The 19371-nt window shown below is 35.0% G+C and overlaps 1 protein-coding gene across 7 annotated transcripts in view; it reads left to right on the top strand.

Annotated features, from left to right (window-relative positions):
• SNCAIP (synuclein alpha interacting protein) overlaps window positions 1-19371 on the top strand; it is a 462588-nt gene that overhangs the window by 395816 nt on the left and 47401 nt on the right. For 6 of the 7 annotated variants that reach the window (XM_053701602.1, XM_053701601.1, XM_053701600.1 and 3 more), the window contains one exon: window positions 4672-5722. In XM_053701602.1, coding sequence (XP_053557577.1) covers window positions 4672-5722 — 1051 coding nt within the window. Of the gene's footprint in view, window positions 1-4671; window positions 5723-9373; window positions 9445-19371 lie in introns of all 7 variants that reach the window. The other variant, XM_053701605.1, reaches the window with a different exon arrangement.

Below are 19371 nucleotides of genomic sequence, written 5' to 3' on the forward strand. Positions count from 1 at the left end.
GCGAGGTCTGGCGGACCTTATCTGCAGCGTCGGATTAGGTCCGCCAGCCCTTGATAAATAGGGGCCATAGTCTCAGGTGTTAGAAACAAAAAAGGCAGCTAAAGGGCTTTAAAGGGTCATTATACACTCATTTTTTCTTTGCATAAATGTTTTGTAGATGATCTATTTATAAAGCACATAAAGTTAGTTTTTTTTAAAAATGTATAATTTTGCTTATTTTTAAATAACATTTCTCTGATTTTCAGACTCCTAACCAAGCCCCAAAGTTTTATTTGAATACCGTCAGCTACCTTCTCCAGCTTGCTCCTGTTTGTGTAAAGGGTCTTTTCATATGCAAAAGAAGGGGGAGGGGGGAGTGTCTTATTTCCCACTTGCAGTGGGTGTTCCAACTGCCTTTTCAACAGAGCTAAACTGAAAGCTTCTAAGTACATTTTTAAACCATTTTATACTGGATTTTTATATCTGTATCTGTGCATCTTATTCTTTATAGTAGTGTCTATTACATGCAGTTATATGAAAATGAGTGTATACTGTCCCTTTAATATAGAGATACATACATATACATGTCTAAAGATGTATATGTATGTGTGTGTATATTTTATATACAGTATATGCGTGTACATATGTATTTATATGTGTATATTGTAAATGCATTTACAGACATATACAAATATTAAATACATATGTACACACAAGACATATATATGCATTTGTGCTCTTTGTAGTTGCGTTGATGAAAACATGTAAAATAATATTTATGCAATATTCATATTTAATAAAGTGTTATACTGTGTATTTACTGTAAATATTTCACATTCCAATGTTCTTTGTATTTATAAATAGATATTCCTCTCTCTCTCTCTTCATATTTTCATGTCTTGTTAGCCATCGGGTTTGCACGCGGGTAGGGTGTTTTTCCATTTTTTTTCTCGACTGACTTCTATGGGGGAATGCGTGAATGTGCACGTGATATTCATTGTTCAGTTTTTGTGCTCGTCTTGTTAGCGCACGAGTGAAAAACCGTTTACTTTTAACTCATAATACCAGCGCAACCTGACAAAAAGCTGAACTTCTAGTGCGGTTAATACTCAAGCGGGAGCATTAATCTGCGCTCCACTCGTAATCTGGCCCACAAGTGTCTAATGGATTTAGCCCTTTATCAACTGTATACAGTATATGATTTTTTTTTTAATGCTCTTACCCCTTTTTATACAAGATACATAAAGAAAAGTCTTGACAAGGGTCTTTAGTGCCTTAAAAACTTGCAACCGTTTTCCTTCTTAGATAATCAAACAGCTCTGCATTGTTTTTGTTATTTTTGCTTATAAAAGTTCCATTTTTTCTCTACAAAATCTACAGTTTCAACCACCCTCAGTAGAGGGTTCAACAATCATCTGACACTCTTACTGTGATAAACTGTTTCCTTTGTTAAAGATAGCATTTTGTTTCCTTTAGAGTTCAAAGGTGTCCGTTGGGATTTTTGGGCTGAAGTGTGTACTTGCTACGTCCCGATTATGATAACCAATATATGATTATAAAATCTTATAACCTCACAAACATCTAGAGTAAATAGATTTAACTTGATAAGTCATTATGACCGTGTTCTGTTTTAAACATTCAATCTCCAATCCAGTGAGAATGTTGCTGTTTTTTTTATTAATGGTGGTTACAAATGTGTTTTATTTATGGTTTGTTTAGTTCAGAGAAAACATTATGAGCCAGATTACTTGTGGGGCGCTAACAGTTATGTGCAATCGATATCGGGTTAATTACGGCTGTTTGCGCACGTCGGAAGTAGTGCTGGTATTACAAGTTGAAAGTAAATGCAACTGCGAGAGCACAATCACAATTTGGGCGAGAATGATTACCGTGACCTCTAGTTAACTGTTATTCAAAACAAAAAAGTGTTACAAAACATATCATAAATACATTTTAAAAGTACAGTTACAATCATAATAACACTAAAAAAGAGGCAGGATAAGGGCTTTAGCATAGATATACATACATACACATTTATGTATATGTGTGTATATATGTATATGTATATGTATATATATATATATATATATATATATATATATATATATATATACACATATATATATACACACACACACCGGTGTATATATATATATATATATGTGTAAATTAGAAAGATGCTTAAAACCGCATGCTCTATCTGAATCATTAAAGATTTTTTTTTATTTAGTATCCCTTTAAGTAGCTATACATTTTTGGATTTAGTATCCCTTTAAGTAGCTCAAAACATGTAAAAAAACATGCAAAAACATATTTATGCAATATTCATACTTGATAAAGTGTTATACAGTGTATTTACTGTCAATATTTCACATTCCAATCTTCTGCACATAGCAGAATATGTTCTATGCATTTTTAAATAGATATACCTGTATATAACTATATATATATACTGTATATATATATATATATATATATATATATACACATATACACACATATACTGTATATATATATATACAGGTGGCCCTCGTTTTACAACGGTTCAATTTACACTGTTTCAGAATAACAACCTTTTTTTCCCATTTATGTGACTGCTATTGAAAAGCATTGAGAAGCAGTGCATTTATTAAAATAGCTAGTAGGGGGAGCTGAAATTAATCAGTTTAACCAGACCTGAGCTATCGAGCAGATTTCAAAGGAACAAAATCTTCCAGTCTATAATAATAAGTCCAGATTGGAATGCATAGAAAGAACTGTTTGCAGAAAAATGCAAGTGAAGTTTGTGTTGTGTGATAATATTATTAGGTTTATAATGCTGTTTAGCAAATGTTTTTGTTCATTTAACTTAGTTTAATTATATATTCTGTGTTGTGTGATTATTTTATTAGGTTTATAATGCTGTTTAGCATTTAAAGTCTTCATTTCAAAGCTTTAAAAATAATGTATTAGGGGTTACTTATGACAATTTTGAGAGGGGCCTGGAACCTATCTTCCTCACTTCCCCTTGACTTACATTATAAACTGGGTTTCAATTTACAACGGTTTCAATTTACAACCATTCCTTCTGGAACCTAACCCGGCGTAAACTGAGGGCTACCTGTGTATATATATATATATATATATATATATATATATATATATATATATATATATATATATATATATATATATAAAAATGTTTTCTTTTTTAATTAATTTATTTATTTTTTACCAAAAAAAAAAACATCAGATATTTATAGAAATATCTATTTATAAATAAATAGAACAAATTGTTCCGTGTGAAGAACATTAGAATATGAAATATTCATATTTCTCTTGTAAGATGTATCGAGTCCACGGATTCATCCATACTTGTGGGATATTCTCCTTCCCTACAGGAAGTGGCAGAGAGAGCACCCACAGCAGAGCTGTCTATATAGCTCCTCCCTTAGCTCCACCCCCCAGTCATTCTTTCTGCCTGCTTAACTGCTAGGAAGGGCAAAGGGAGTGTGGTGACAAAAAGATTTCCGTCAAACATCTTCATTGTTTGTTGTCTATTCTGGTAAGTGGAGAGGTCAAAAGGCTACGGCTACCTCTCTTTCTTTTTGGCTGCAAAGCATCATCCGTATGGCTTATGAGACTGCTGGCCAGCAGCCTCCTGAAAGAATTACTGCTCATTCTACTAGAGCAGTGGCTTCCACATGGGCTTTTAAAAATGAGGCTTCTGTTGAACAGATTTGTAAGGCGGCGACTTGGTCTTCGCTTCATACTTTTTCCAAATTTTCCAAATTCGATTCTTTTGCTTCTTCGGAGGCTATTTTTGGGAGAAAGGTTCTACAAGCAGTGGTGCCTTCCGTTTAAGGAACCTGTCTTGTCTCTCCCTTCATCCGTGTCCTAAAGCTTTGGTATTGGTATCCCACAAGTATGGATGAATCCGTGGACTCGATACATCTTACAAGAGAAAACAGAATTTATGCTTACCTGATAAATTTCTTTCTCTTGTGATGTATTGAGTCCACTGCCTGCCCTGTCTATTTAAGACAGGTAGTATATTTTTATTGCACACTGCATAGTTTCTCCTTTTTCTTCCTAGCCTTCGGTCAAAAGACTGGGGGGAGGAGCTATATAGACAGCTCTGCTGTGGGTGCTCTCTCTGCCACTTCCTGTAGGGAAGGAGAATATCCCACAAGTATGGATGAATCCGTGGACTCGATACATCACAAGAGAAAGAAATTTATCAGTTAAGCATAAATTCTGTTTTTCATGTAGAGTTAGCGCACTTGAGAAAATGTGATTGGGTTTGGGCATGAGTAGGGTGTTAGCTTTTTTTTCACTTTTCATGCTCCATTGAAGTCTATGTGGGAATAGGTTAACGCGGTTGCAATATTAGAAGTTTGTTTTGCGCAATGGGTAATTTCAACTTGTAATACTAGTGTTACCTGACGTGAGAAAAAACCTTAAAACCTTACTTCTAGCGGAGTTAATGCACGAGCGAGAATGATAAATAGCGTTCCACTCGTAATCTAGTCCTATGTTATTTTTATGGCTGTTTCATATACTTCCTTCTATGTATTTTTAATCTTCTAAATCTTTGTACTACTTGTCGATTGAAGAAAAGTTTTATGTAGTTAGCGGTTTATTGCATCTCCTTTCTGAATGATAATTGTGTAAAAATGTCACAATTAAATTATTTTATTTTTTTCTTTACAGCTCACCCTCATCCCCTGGTTCTGGCAATCCTCAGTGGAAGACACTTGAAACTGAAGATTTTTCTTCACAAAAAAGTAAACTGAATGGAATTCAGGAAAATTACCAGGCACTTAGTGCAACAATTCCTAGCCGCCTGCGCTGTCGAGCACTAGATGATGAATCTGATAAAATTTTGCGCCAGTTACTAGGTAAAGACATTGCTGAGAATGTGTCTATTAATGAAAAATTGTCACTGGAATTTCAAGATGGCCAAACAGCTCAAAATGTGAAAAGAAATCCACTAGAAAAGAGAGAATTTAAATTGGCACGTTTAAGACAACTAATGCAAAGATCTCTAAGTGAGTCTGATACAGATTCAAATAATTCAGAGGATCAAAAGAGTACACCAATCAGAAGGGTTGAAAAACCAAGGCCACAGCCAATAGTAGAAAATATTGAAAACTCAGAAAATCTTCAGCTAATGATAAAAAAGCATACTCAGTCAAACAATGCCCGTCGGTTTCCTTTTGGCTTAAAGTCATCAAAATCAGTGGATGGTCATAGTCCATCCCCAACGTCTGAAAGCAGTGACCCAGATAATGAACCCCATTACCAAACGGGAAGCTTACCTCAATGTTTAGGATCAACCGAGGCCTCTAGTATTTCAGCAAACAGTACCTCCACACAAAAGACAACCAGCCCAAAAAGTGCCCTCAAGTCACCTTCTTCAAAACGCAGGACTTCACAAAATCTGAAACTTCGAGTGACTTTTGAGGAGCCTGTGGTTCAGGTGGAACAGATTGAGATTGAACAGAATGAAGAAAAGGACAAAGATGGCAAAGCTGTTCATAAAGTGTCTTCAAGTAGTGAAGCAGGGGACCATCAAAAAAGACCTTTTGGAACATTTCGATCAATCATGGAATCTTTTAGTGGAAACCAGAACAACAACAATAACTGTCAGACTACAAATTTAGCCAAGCCATCTTCCTCTTTGTCCTTTACTTCATTAGGAAGAAAGTCAGCTGACTCCAAGTCAAATCTTGCAAGTATAACAAAAGGAAAGCATAAAACAGTAAGTGAGAAACAGCATTTGAAGGGTTAACTTAATGTGTAATTGTTATTATTTTAAAATAAAAATGTATTTAGCAATATGTATCTACTGAAGTAACAATGGTGTCATCAGGAATACTAGACTGGAAACAGTATTATTGTTTGTTAGAAACTGTATAGACAAACAGATCACAGTGCTTGACTGGTTGACTATATACGTACAATAAAATATTATACTGTACAGTATTTGAATATTTTATTGATAATATATTTTTCATTGACTACACAAGTTATTGTTATCACTGACATGTTGCGTTGCACCTTAAAGGGACATAGAACCCAACTTTTTCCTTTCGGATAGAACATACAATTTAAAAAAAAAAAAACTTTCCAATTTACTTCTATTATAAATTTTTCTACATTTTCTTTTTTATCCTTTGTCAAAAAGTAGGAAGGTCAGGGGTGTGCACGTGTCTGCAGCACTATATTGCAGCGGTTTTGCAACAATAGCAAGAGCACTAGATGGCAGCACTATTTTCTGTCATGTAGTGCTTCAGACGTGCACGCTACCTACCTAGGTATCTCTTCAACAAAGAATAACATAAGAACAAAGCAAATCTGATGATAGAAGTTAATTGGAAACTTTTTTTAAAATGATATTCTCTATCTCAGGAGTATCATGCTCATTGTATTTAGAGTGCTCTGGAACTGGATATACTAGTGACATTTACCCAAGTAATAGTGCATGGTAGGAGCTGTAGTCTACAATAGACAGACACAGTGTACCTCTTAGAACCCTATAACAATGAGATGGGGCCAAGTTAATAATTTACCTAATAAACAAGGAAGGGCCAGATTAAACTATCCTGAGGGCCACATATGGCCACAGGGCCGGTATTTTGAGACCGCTGTTCTATCTGGAACATGAAAGAAAAAAATGTGGGTTTTTATGTCTCTTTAAAGAGCATGCAGTTTTAAACAACTTTATAATTTACTTCTAATATTACATTTTCATCTGTCTCTTAATATCTTTGCAAGAGCGCTATTTCCTGCTATGTAGTGCTCCAGACACCTACCTAGGTATCTATTCAACAAACAATACCATGGGAACAAAGTCATTTTGATAATAGAAGTAAATTGGAAACTTTTTTTTAAATTGTATGCTCTGTCTGAATCACAAAATACATTTTTGGGGTTTCATATCCCTTTAAGGTTTGAAATTGCACACATCCTATAATCTCTGTACTTGAATTTTTCTCAAAAAATGAGCTACTATTGCAAATGCCATTATATCATCAAATATGTTTCAGGAAGTGGCCTTCAAGCCTCAAGAGTCTAAGGGGCCTATTTATAATTGAGCCGATATAGCGGCTCATGTCCGCTGCACATCGATAAACGCCGACAGCATACTCTCTCAGCATTTATCATTGCACCAGCAATTCTTGTGAACTGCTGGTGCATTGCCGCCCCCTGCAAGGGGGGTATCAGTCAACTCGATTGTATTCGATCGGGTTGATTTCTGTCCGTGGCCTCAGAGCAGGCGGACAGGTTATATGGAGCAGCGGAGCTTGATAAATACGCCCCTAAGTACGGTGAATCACAGAAATCTAGATACCATATTATTTATCAGCTGTTCTAGTTCGATCATTTCATTCTGTATTTTGAGCGTATGTAATACACCCTACATTTCCTTATTTATTTATTTATTTTTTTTAAATAATAATAAAACTAAGAAGCTTCACCTTAAATATAAAAGAGAGCAAAAATATGCTACAAAACGGAGTGGTGAAGATTTAATGAACCATTGAAGTTTTATTTATAGGCATGTTCTAAGCAGTGTGTTCCTAATATTCAGTAAAGTTCATTTCATTTAAAAATTTGAATTTATGGTGGCATATTGCTGTTATCTTAGATACAGTCGTATGCAACAGTTTAGGCACCCCTGACAATTTCCATGATTTTCATTTATAAATAATTGGGTGTTTGGATCAGCAATTCCATTTTGATCTATCAAATAACTGAAGGACACAGTAATATTTCAGTAGTGAAATTAGCTTTATTGGATTAACAGAAAATGTGCAATATGCATCAAAACAAAATTAGACAGCTGCATTAGACAACTGTATGTATGTATGTATTAGAGACACCTGTGAGCTTCTACACTCATGTGACATTTAAAGGAACATTAAACACTAAATAAATCATTGCTTGAACTATGTATTCAGAGCAAAGATTAGCCTGAGAATAATTTGCACGTCTTTTTAAAAATTGTATTAGTTATTTGAGTATTAAAAAAATATGGGTAAAGTTAATGATCATAAAGCGGTGGGCGCAGCCATATTGTAACCTAGGTTACCTTTTCTGCTGAGGCCAGTTAGGAATGGTTATAAATGGCTTATTAGATTGTGCAACTAATGACTGTGTGTAATATAGCTGTGTCTGAACTTCCATGCTTAGCATGAACTGGAAAGCCCACAATATTCAGAATTACAGTAAAGGAGAACAAAATAAATAATTAAAGTATATTGCAAAGATGTTTTACTACATGCAATTAAACAATTTATATTAATTAATATTAATATGTTGAGGTGTTTAATGTCCCTTGGCAGTCCTTACAAAAAGAAAGATTCTAACCACACAGGTTCCACATTCGTAAATGGACAGTAAACACCTTTTAGCTACAAGATATTTCTGTAAGTGTTGCTATAGAATAACATATTGGCCAAGTCTATTATTTTTTTAAAGTAATAGCTTGTTTACTGCAATTGTTTTTCAATAACCAATCTCCACCCATCCTTTGCCTTATTTGGACAACAAGGCTAATTACAGTAACAATATGCATTGTTTTGTCGTTGTTATCAGTTAAAGCCAGTTAGGAATATTATATGTAGCAGGGTTAACCTTGAGAAATAAGCTTGATGCATTTAAAGTTCTGAATTTAGAAAATCAACAATTTTCAGAGCTAATTTGCATGAAAAGGGTTCACAATAAATACTGAAAGTATATTGCAAGATTGTTTCAATGTTTTGCATAACTAAACATTTTGTACAGGAATCTTAAGGTATTTACTGTCCCTTTAAATTCCAAAAGATATGTAACATTCAAAATATGAGCCAACCCATTACTTTCAATGGAAAAACAACTCACCAACCTCTTCAAAACCTTAGTGAATATAGGAAAAATTCCTTTTTAAATGATACCTGATTACAGTATTCTGATGTATTTGTCAATGAGACTGAAAAAGTTGAAAGCTAGTTATTACTAAGAAAAAAAGAGTATTTCATTTGACAAAATAAAGCTCAGAAAGCTGTATTTAAAAAAAAAATAATTAACAGATGATTCAGGTTTGTCAATACTTGCATGGTTAAACAGTGTAACATAACTTGCAAAGCAATTCAATACTTGATCTGTTTTAAAGAATATATTCTTACCACAAAATATTAAAACTAGAGCTCAGGAAGTGGTGTTAAAGAAAGCAGCAGATGATTTGGGTTTGTCAGTAATTCCCTGGTTAAATCAAAGCAATTGAACACTTGGTCTGTTTTACTGTTTTCTTGCACATTATATTTCCATAAATGGTTCATTTTTTGTTTAACCCTTTGCTTGCATTTAAAGTGGAACGTTTATGCTCGTGGCATGTTGCATGTACTGATTTTGTATTGCAATTCCCCAGGAATCATGCACCTGCTGTGATAATCTTTCCTCTAATTCACTGCTTGAAGATCTGCTCCCTAATCATGCATGGTATGTGTTGGTAATGATTGATGGGATTCTCATTTTTTCTTCATTTTCTTTTTGCATGCTGCTTTTCTATATGTGTGATTTAAAGGGACATAAACACACACACATATATATATATATATATATATATATATATATATATATATATATATATATATATATATATTTCTCAGGCAATTAAAACCCAGCATAATATATACTATTGATGTATGTCAGAGAACTCTTGTGAGTTGCAGGCTCCTTGTTTATTTGTTTACCAGAAGTCCCCAAACGACACATTTTAGTTCTGATTGTTACTGCAAAAACAAGTGCACATATTCTAAAATTTACTTTATCCTGGGGTTGCAAAACTAGTGCTACTATCTGCATGGGTAAGCAGTTAGCCAATCACAATAGTGTATTTAAAACTTACCTTTTAATGCAGAATTTTAGTCTTAAAGGGATAGTCTGCTCCAAATGTTTTATTGTTTAAAAAGATAGATATCCCCTTTATTACCCATTCCCCAGTGTTTTGCTAACCAACATGGTTATATTAAGATACTTTTTACCTCTGTGATTACCTTGTATCTAAGCATCTGCAGACTGCCTGCCCCCTTATCTCAGGGCTATTTACAGGCTTGCATTTTAGCCAATTAATGCTGGATCCAGCACAACTCCACAGAAGAGAGCACAATGTTATTGATATGGCCCAAATGAACTAGCAGTCTCCTGTTGTGAAAAGCTAATAAAAAAGCATGTGATAAGAGGGGGGGTCTGTAGTGGCTTAAAAACAGGCAGAAATGTAGAAGTTTAATCATTATAAAGTATATTAATATGTCAATTGGGAATGGGTAGTAGAGGTGTTATCTATCTTTTTAAACAATAACAATTTTAGAGTAGACTCTCCCTTTAAATGCAGTGCACTTTTCTTGCTCTAAGCCCCAGTCTAAGATGAAGCAGTCAATTGATACAACAATCTGTTTATAGTTCAAAACATGTTCACTGCGCATGTGGTCCTATTAAGGTCATGGTAGAAGAGTGTAAAGGAAAAGTGCCCCATTCCAGATTACAATTCTGCATTTAAAAGGCTAAACATTAATGCATCTATAAGGATATATATTATGCTGGTATTTAGCCTAGAAAAATCCCTTGATCCCTTAATGGGGCATGAAACACAAAATGTTTCACTTTACTATTATCAATTTTTACTTCATTCTCTTGGTAATCTTTATTGAAAGAACAACAGTGCAATACTGGGAGCTAGCTGAGCACATTAAATGAGCAAATGACAAGAGGCATATATGTGTGCAGCCACCAATCAGCAGCTAGCTCCCAGTAGTGCATTGCTGCTCCTGAGCCGGCCTACGTATGCTTTTCATCAAAGAATAACAAGAGAAAAGGAGCAAATCAGATAACAGAAGTAAATTGGTTGTTTAAAATTGCATGCTCTATATGAATCATGAAAGAAAAACTTTACTGTCTCATTTATAGAACCAAACTGACCTGCCTATTCCAATTAAAAACATTGATCCTTTGCAATTTCTTGCTGACAGCTCTAGAGAGGCAGATTTGGCTGTGATGCTTAGTTTTATATGAAAAGGGAAGTCCGCTTCATATATCCAGCTTGCTGCATAGTACATCTTGGCATCAATTTAAGTCTCTCTTGAGCAAAAGTCATTTAGCAGATGATGTGAATGGAAACTAAATTTCCTGTCATGTGTGGGAAAGTCACTTCCCAGTGATCAAACTGCCTTGTCTAAGCTTCACATTATTTGATTTTAGGTGATGTTTACAGTAATGGTGCGTTTGCAGCTCACTATGCATCTGTATCAGAGTAAATCTGTCACTTTCCTTTATGCAAATTTCCCACAATGCTTAGTGACCCCATGACATAGCTAAAAACCAGGAGCCATTGTCAGGATTTTAGGAAAAACATGGATGAACTTCATAAATATTTAAAGGATGTGCTAATGTATTTTGTTTGTTGTATTATACACATCAGAAAACACAATATGCTGTAAAAATATGTATTCAGCTAAAACTGTTTTTTTTTTTATTTCATTTAGACTATTTAGCTACACAAACATACAATGCAGGTACTCACAAATCAACATTTTGAAAATGTGACACTTTTTCAACATTGGCGTCCAAATCTGATAAACACAACCTTGTTTGAGTGCCTTAAAGGGACACTGAACCCAATTTTTTTTTATTTTGTGATTCAGATAGAGCATGAAATTTTCAGCAACGTTCTAATTTACTCCTATTATCAAATTTTCTTTATTCTCTTGGCATCTTTATTTGAAATGCAAGAATGTAAGTTTAGATGCCGGCCCATTTTTGGTGAACAACCTGGGTTGTTCTTGCTGATTGGTGGATAAATTCATCCACCAATAAAAAAGTGCTGTCCAGAGTTCTAAACAAAAAAAAAAGCTTAGATGCCTTCTTTTCAAATAAAGATAGCAAGAGAACGAAGAAAAATTGAAAATAGGACTAAATTAGAAAGTTGCTTAAAATTGCATGCTCTATCTGAATCACGAAAGAAAAATTTGGGTTCAGTGTCCCTTTAAGTAATCACACACATATATATATATATATATATATATATATATATTGATGCACTTTCCATGCACTCACTCACTTAGCCGTAGCTCATCCAGTGCCTAGGTGACACCTCAAACTATATGTACAAGAGAATAAAAGAAAGGGCACTCACAGGACTTGACAATAGAACAAAATCTTTATTTCATATATTCATCATAGAACAGTGTGTCAGTCGACGTTTCGGCTATGTATCTAGCCTTTTTCAAGACAATCGTTATCGATTACAGCAACAACTCAGCCTTTCACAGCGCCATTGCGTGACAGGGTATCAGATACACTGTCACGCAATGGCGCTGTGAAACGCTGACACAAGCGACTGACACACTGTTCTAGGAATATATGAAATAAAGATTTTGTTCTATTGTCAAGTCCTATCAGTGCCCTTTCTTGGATTCTCATATATATATATATATATATATATATATATATATATATATATATATATACACTGTGTATATTGCTTAAGGCACTCAAACATAACTTTCAGATTGGCAAGATAGTAATTTTCCATACTTTTCTTAATAAAAGTAATTTTTTTAAATGTATTATTTTTAAAATGGGAGCAAATTATCTCAAGATGATTATATAAAGCTGATATGAGCTTGAGAATAATATAAAGATGTGTTTGCTTGTTTTAAAGGGACAGCATAGTCAAAATTAAACTTTCATAATTCAGATTGAACATGCAATTTTACACAACTTTTAGTAACTAATTTGCTGTGTATCCTTTAATGAAAATCAATACCTAGGTTTTCACAGGAGAAGCAATGCACTACTAAGGAGCTTTCTGCTGATTGGTGCCTTCACCTATTTGCCTCTTGTCATTGACTCACTTGATGTGTTCAGCTAGCTCACTGTGGTGCATTGTTGCTCCTTTAACAAGGGATACCCAGAGAACAAAGCAAATTTGATCATAGAAGTATAATGGAAAGTTGTTAAAAATGGTTTGCTCTATCTTCAACAAGAAAGGAAACGAAAGGTGTTTCATAAACTAATGAACACTAATGTAATAAAATGACATAATCAGCACACTTCATACTATTTCTGAGCGGGATCCAGGCGGTAATTGGTGAAGATTGTATAAACCGCTTGACTAGCTCATCTCCTGCTAATGCATTGCATCTGGGTAGTGATACACAACAGGTGTACACAGGAGGTAAGCACAAAGTCAGAAATATGAATTCATTATTTAATAAAACCTTAAAGGGACACTAAACCCATTTTTTATCTCATTATTCAGATAGAGCAGCAATTTTAAGCAACTTTCTATTTTACTCCTATTATAATTTTTTCTTCGTTCTCTTGCTATCATTAGTTAAAAAAAAGCAGGAATGTAAAGCTTAGGAGCCGGCCCATTTTAGGTTCAGCACCCTGGATAACACTTGCTTATTGGTGGCTACATTTAGCAAACCAATAAGCAAGCATAAAACAGGTTCTGAACCAAAAATGGGCCAGCTCCTAAGATTTACATTCCTGCTTTTTAAATAAAGATAGCAAGAGAACAAAGAAAAAATGATAATAGGAGTAAACTAGAAAGTTGCTTAAAGGGACAGTCAACACCAGAATTTGTATTGTTTAAAAAGAAAGATAATCCTTTTATTACCCATTCCCCAGTTTTGCATAATTAACACTTATATAGAAATACACTTTTTACCTCTGTGATTACCTTGTATCTATGCCACTGCAAACTGCCCCATTATTTTAGTTCTTTTGACAGACTTGCATTTTAGCCAATCAGTTCTCACTTCTGGGTAACTTCACGTGCATGAGCTCAATGTTATCTATATGAAACACATGAACTAATGCCCTCTAGTGGTCAAAATGCTTTCAGACTAGAGGCAGTCTTCAAGGTCTAAGAAATTAGCATATGAACCTCCTAGGTTTAGCTTTCAACTAAGAACACCAAAAGAACAAAGCAAAATTGGTGATAAAAGTAAATTGGAAAGTTGTTTACAATTACATTCCCTATTTAAATCATGAAAGTTTTTTTTGGACTTAACTGTCCTTTTAAAATTGCATGCTCTATCTGAATCATAAAAGAAAAAATGTGGGTTTAGTATCCCATTAAGTAGAGAGCTTTTCTTTTCCCCATCTAGTTATGCTATTGTGCTTCACGGAGGCAACATCCACTGCATTTTCTAATTAAACATCTTCATTTAATTAAGTAAACTAGATTCCAACTTTATAAAAAATGTACATGTAACAAAACAAGTCACTGCAACAAGTATGGTGTTTATTACAGAAACATTTAAAATACTAGGACAAGAATCAGGCTGCACAGCTTTCAGCACCAAGCTCATACAATAGCTGTTTGTTTCTCTTAACCCCTTGCCTTCCAGTTAGCACTGCAACACATTGGTATGCGACACATTGTAGCCTGTTGGTATCCAAAAGGTTTAGCAAAACTTTGTAATCCATCAAAATGCAGAATGAATTTAAACTTAAGTAAAGCAAATGCAGAACAGTATTACATGTTCTTCTTTTTATTTATTCCACATCACTATCTTTTGCTTTTGGATATATTATTTGCTTTGTGATCCGTTTGTGATAATTATCTCTATTAAAAGACCCAATAGCGAGTAACTAGTCAGAATAGGATAAAATAATAAAGACCCAATAGCGAGTAACTAGTCAGAATAGGATAAAATAATAAAGACCCAATAGCGTGTAACTAGTCAGAATAGGATAAAATAATAAAGACCCTATAGCGTATAACTAGTCAGAATAGGATAACATAATAACTCATATGTTAACTGAGGTAAAATGTGCCCTGCATCTTATAGTATACTCACAATTGTAGGAGCCATATCCTGCAGATCGTTCATCCCTCCAGCATGTCCCTACTTTAATAGAAATGCTGAAACAGATCACTCACCCAAGTTGCCTTGCTTCTCTATGAGTCCGACTGACAAATTGACCAATGCCTTCCATGGGATGTAAAACTATACATTCCCAGCTTCCATAGGCTCACTCCCTCTTCCATATTCATGGTCCAAAATGTTGCAAAATATACGCTAACTGTAATGGGATAGCATTGCAATGTGGAAAACTGAAAATATTTATTAACATATAAATATTATGTGTAACAAAGTGTTGTTAAACAGGAAAAATATAGCCTTTGAAAAATTCACAAATCCTTTGCAAACTGATGAAAAAGCATTTTCTGATTGTAATACTGATTTTATATTGTCCCCAGCCAATAATTAGCTGGTGTTTTTGTGGGTTAAATGCATTTGAAAATCATTTCAAACATTTTGTAATATGTATGAACTAGAAAACTCTTAGAATGCCACGTGATGCATTAGTTGGAAGGGAGCCCATAATGTCAGCTAGAATTAGAGTTTGGTGGTAGCCGTGAAAACCAGCGTTAGAGGCTCCTAACGCTGGTTTTGGGCTACCGCTGGTATTTAGAGTCAGTCAGGAAAGGGTCTAACGCTCACTTTCCAGCCGCAACTTTTCCATACCGCAGATCCCCTTACGTCAATTGCGTATCCTATCTTTTCAATGGGATCTTTCTAACGCCGGTATTTAGAGTCGTGGCTGAAGGGAGCGTTAGAAATCTAACGACAAAACTCCAGCCACAGAAAAAAGTCAGTAGTTAAGAGCTTTCTGGGCTAACGCCGGTTTATAAAGCTCTTAACTACTGTGCTCTAAAGTACACTAACACCCATAAACTACCTATGTACCCCTAAACCGAGCCCCCCACATCGCCGCCACTCTATTAAAAATTTTTAACCCCTAATCTGCTGCTCCGTACACCGCCGCCACCTACGTTATCCCTATGTACCCCTAATATGCTGCCCCTAATACCGCCGACACCTACATAATATTTATTAACCCCTAATCTGCCGCCCCCAATGTCGCCGCCACCTACCTACACTTATTAACCCCTAATCTGCCGACCAGACCGCACCGCTACTATAATAAATGTATTAACCCCTAATCCGCCTCACTCCCGCCTCAATAACCCTATAATAAATAGTATTAACCCCTAATCTGCCCTCCCTAACATCGCCAACACCTAACTTCAAGCATTAACCCCTAATCTGCAGACCGGAGCTCACCGCTACTCTAATACATTTTTTAATCCCTAAAGCTAATTCTAACCCTAACCCTAACACCCCCCCTAAGTTAAATATAATTTTTATCTAACGAAATAAATTAACTCTTATTAAATAAATTATTCCTATTTAAAGCTAAATACTTACCTGTAAAATAAACCCTAATATAGCTACAATATAAATTATAATTATATTGTAGCTATTTTAGGATTAATATTTATTTTACAGGCAACTTTGTATTTATTTTAACCAGGTACAATAGCTATTAAATAGTTAATAACTATTTAATAGCTACCTAGTTAAAATAATTACAAAATTACCTGTAGAATAAATCCTAACCTAAGTTACAATTAAACCAAACACTACACTATCAATAAATTAATTAATTAAATAAAATACCTACAATTATCTACAATTAAACCTAACACTACACTATCAATAAATTAATTAAATACAATACCTACAAATAAATACAATTAAATAAACTAACTAAAGTACAAAAATAAAAAACAACTGTTACAAAAAATAAATAAATATTTACAAACATTAGAAAAATATTACAATTTTAAACTAATTACACCTACTCTAAGCCCCCTAATAAAATAACAAAGACCCCCAAAATAAAAAACTCAGCCAATCAGATTGAGCTTGCATTCTATTGGCTGATCGGAACAGCCAATAGAATGCGAGCTCAATCTGATTGGCTGATCGGATCAGCCAATCGGATTGAACTTGATTCTGATTGGCTGATTCCATCAGCCAATCAGAATTTTCCTACCTTAATTCCGATTGGCTGATAGAATCCTATCAGCCAATCGGAATTCGAGGGACGCCATCTTGGATGACGTCCCTTAAAGGAACCATCATTCGTCGGGAAGTCGTCGGTGAAGATGGATGTTCCGCGTCGGCGGGATGAATTACATGGATCCGGAAGAAAGATGATTGAAGATGCCGCTTGATAGAAGACTTCAGTCAGATCATGGACCTCTTCAGCTCCCGCTTGGATGAAGACTTCAGCCGGATCATGGACATCTTCAGCCCCCCGCTTGGGCTTGGATCAAGACATCGGAGGCTCTTCTGGATCGATCGGTGAACCCGGCGTGGTGAAGATAAGGTAGGAAGATCTTCAGGGGCTTAGTGTTAGGTTTATTTAAGGGGGGTTTGGGTTAGATTAGGGGTATGTGGGTGGTGGGTTGTAATGTTAGGGGGGGGGTATTGTATGTTTTTTTTTACAGGCAAAAGAGCTGAATTCTTTGGGGCATGCCCCGCAAAGGGCCCTTTTCAGGGCTGGTAAGGTAAAAGAGCTTTTCTATTTTAATTTTTGAATAGGGTAGGGGATTTTTTTATTTTGGGGGTCTTTGTTATTTTATTAGGGGGCTTAGAGTAGGTGTAATTAGTTTAACATTGTTGTAATATTTTTCTAATGTTTGTAAATATTTTTTTATTTTTTGTAACTTAGTTCTTTTTTATTTTTTGTACTTTAGTTAGTTTATTTCATTGTATTTATTTGTAGATATTGTATTTAATTAATTTATTGATAGTGTAGTGTTAGGTTTAATTGTAGATAATTGTAGGTATTTTATTTAATTTATTTATTGATAGTGTAGTGTTAGGTTTAATTGTAACTTAGGTTAGGATTTATTTTACAGGTAATTTTGTAATTATTTTAACTAGGTAACTATTAAATAGTTATTAACTATTTAATAGCTATTGTACCTGGTTAAAATAAATACAAAGTTGCCTGTAAAATAAATATTAATCCTAAAATAGCTACAATATAATTATTATAATTTATATTGTAGCTATATTAGGGTTTATTTTACAGGTAAGTATTTAGCTTTAAATAGGAATAATTTATTTAATAAGAGTTAATTTATTTCGTTAGATTTAAATTATATTTAACTTAGGGGGGTGTTAGTGTTAGGGTAAGACTTAGCTTTAGGGGTTAATACATTTATTAGAGTAGCGGTGAGATCCGGTCGGCAGATTAGGGGTTAATTATTGTAGGTAGGTGGAGGTGACGTTGGGGGTGGCAGATTAGGGGTTAATAAATATAATATAGGGGTCGGCGGTGTTAGGGGCAGCAGATTAGGGGTACATAGGGAAAACGTAGGTTGCGGCGGTGTACGGAGCGGCAGATTAGGGGTTAATAATAATATGCAGGGGTCAGCGATAGCGGGGGCGGCAGATTAGGGGTTAATAAGTGTAAGGTTAGAGGTGTTTAGACTCGGGGTACATGTTAGGGTGTTTGGTGCAGACTTAGGAAGTGTTTCCCCATAGGAAACAATGGGGCTGCGTTAGGAGCTGAATGCTGCTTTTTTGCAGGTGTTAGGTTTTTTTTCAGCTCAAACAGCCCCATTGTTTTCTATGGGGGAATCGTGCACGAGCACGTTTTTGAAGCTAGCCGCGTCCGTAAGCAACGCTGGTATTTAGAGTTGCAGTGGCGGTAAATATGCTCTACGCTCCCTTTTTTGGAGCCTAACGCAGCCCTTCTGTGAACTCTAAATACCAGCGGTATTTAAAAGGTGCAGGGGGGAAAAAGCACGCGTAGCTAACGCACCCCTTTGGCCGCAGAACTCTAAATCTAGCCGTGTGACTTTAGATTGATACCAAGTAAAGAGAGAAAGGTGTAGTAGGCAATAATTGTAGGAACAGTGATATTAAAAAACTAGAGGACTGGTCAAATAAATGGGACCAGCAAAATTATGCATATAGGATCTAAAAACCCAAAGGCAAATTATAGTCTCAATAATAAATTACTGACTGTAACTAAAGAAGAAAGGGACTTGGGACTTATTATTTCAGAGGATTTAAAATTTGGTACACAATGCAGTAGTGCTGCCAGTAAGGCCAGTCAAATACTTGGTTGCATTGGGAGAGGTATTAGTAGCAGAAATAGCAAGGTTAGATTTAAATAAACTAGAAGCTGTCCAAAAGAGGGCTACTAAAATGGTACATGGTCTAAAATATAAAACGTGCAAAGAAAGACTCTATGATCTAAATATGTATAGTTTAGTGGATAGAAGGGAAAGAGGTGACATGATAGAAACTTTCAAATACATGAAGGGACTTAATAAAGTAGAAGCTGAAAGCATTTTCCACAAAAAAATAAATGCCAAAACAAGGGGTCACAATCTAAAGTTAGAGGGTAGCAGATTCAGGAGAAATTTGAGGAAGCATTTTTTTACAGAAAGGGTGGTGGATTCATGGAATAAACTTCCATCTGAGGTGGTAAACACAAACGGCCAGATTACGAGTTTTGCGTTATGAGCTGTGTGGTACTAAC

This window comes from Bombina bombina, chromosome 2 (genome assembly GCF_027579735.1).
Source record: "Bombina bombina isolate aBomBom1 chromosome 2, aBomBom1.pri, whole genome shotgun sequence".
In the NCBI taxonomy this organism is placed as follows: domain Eukaryota; kingdom Metazoa; phylum Chordata; class Amphibia; order Anura; family Bombinatoridae; genus Bombina; species Bombina bombina.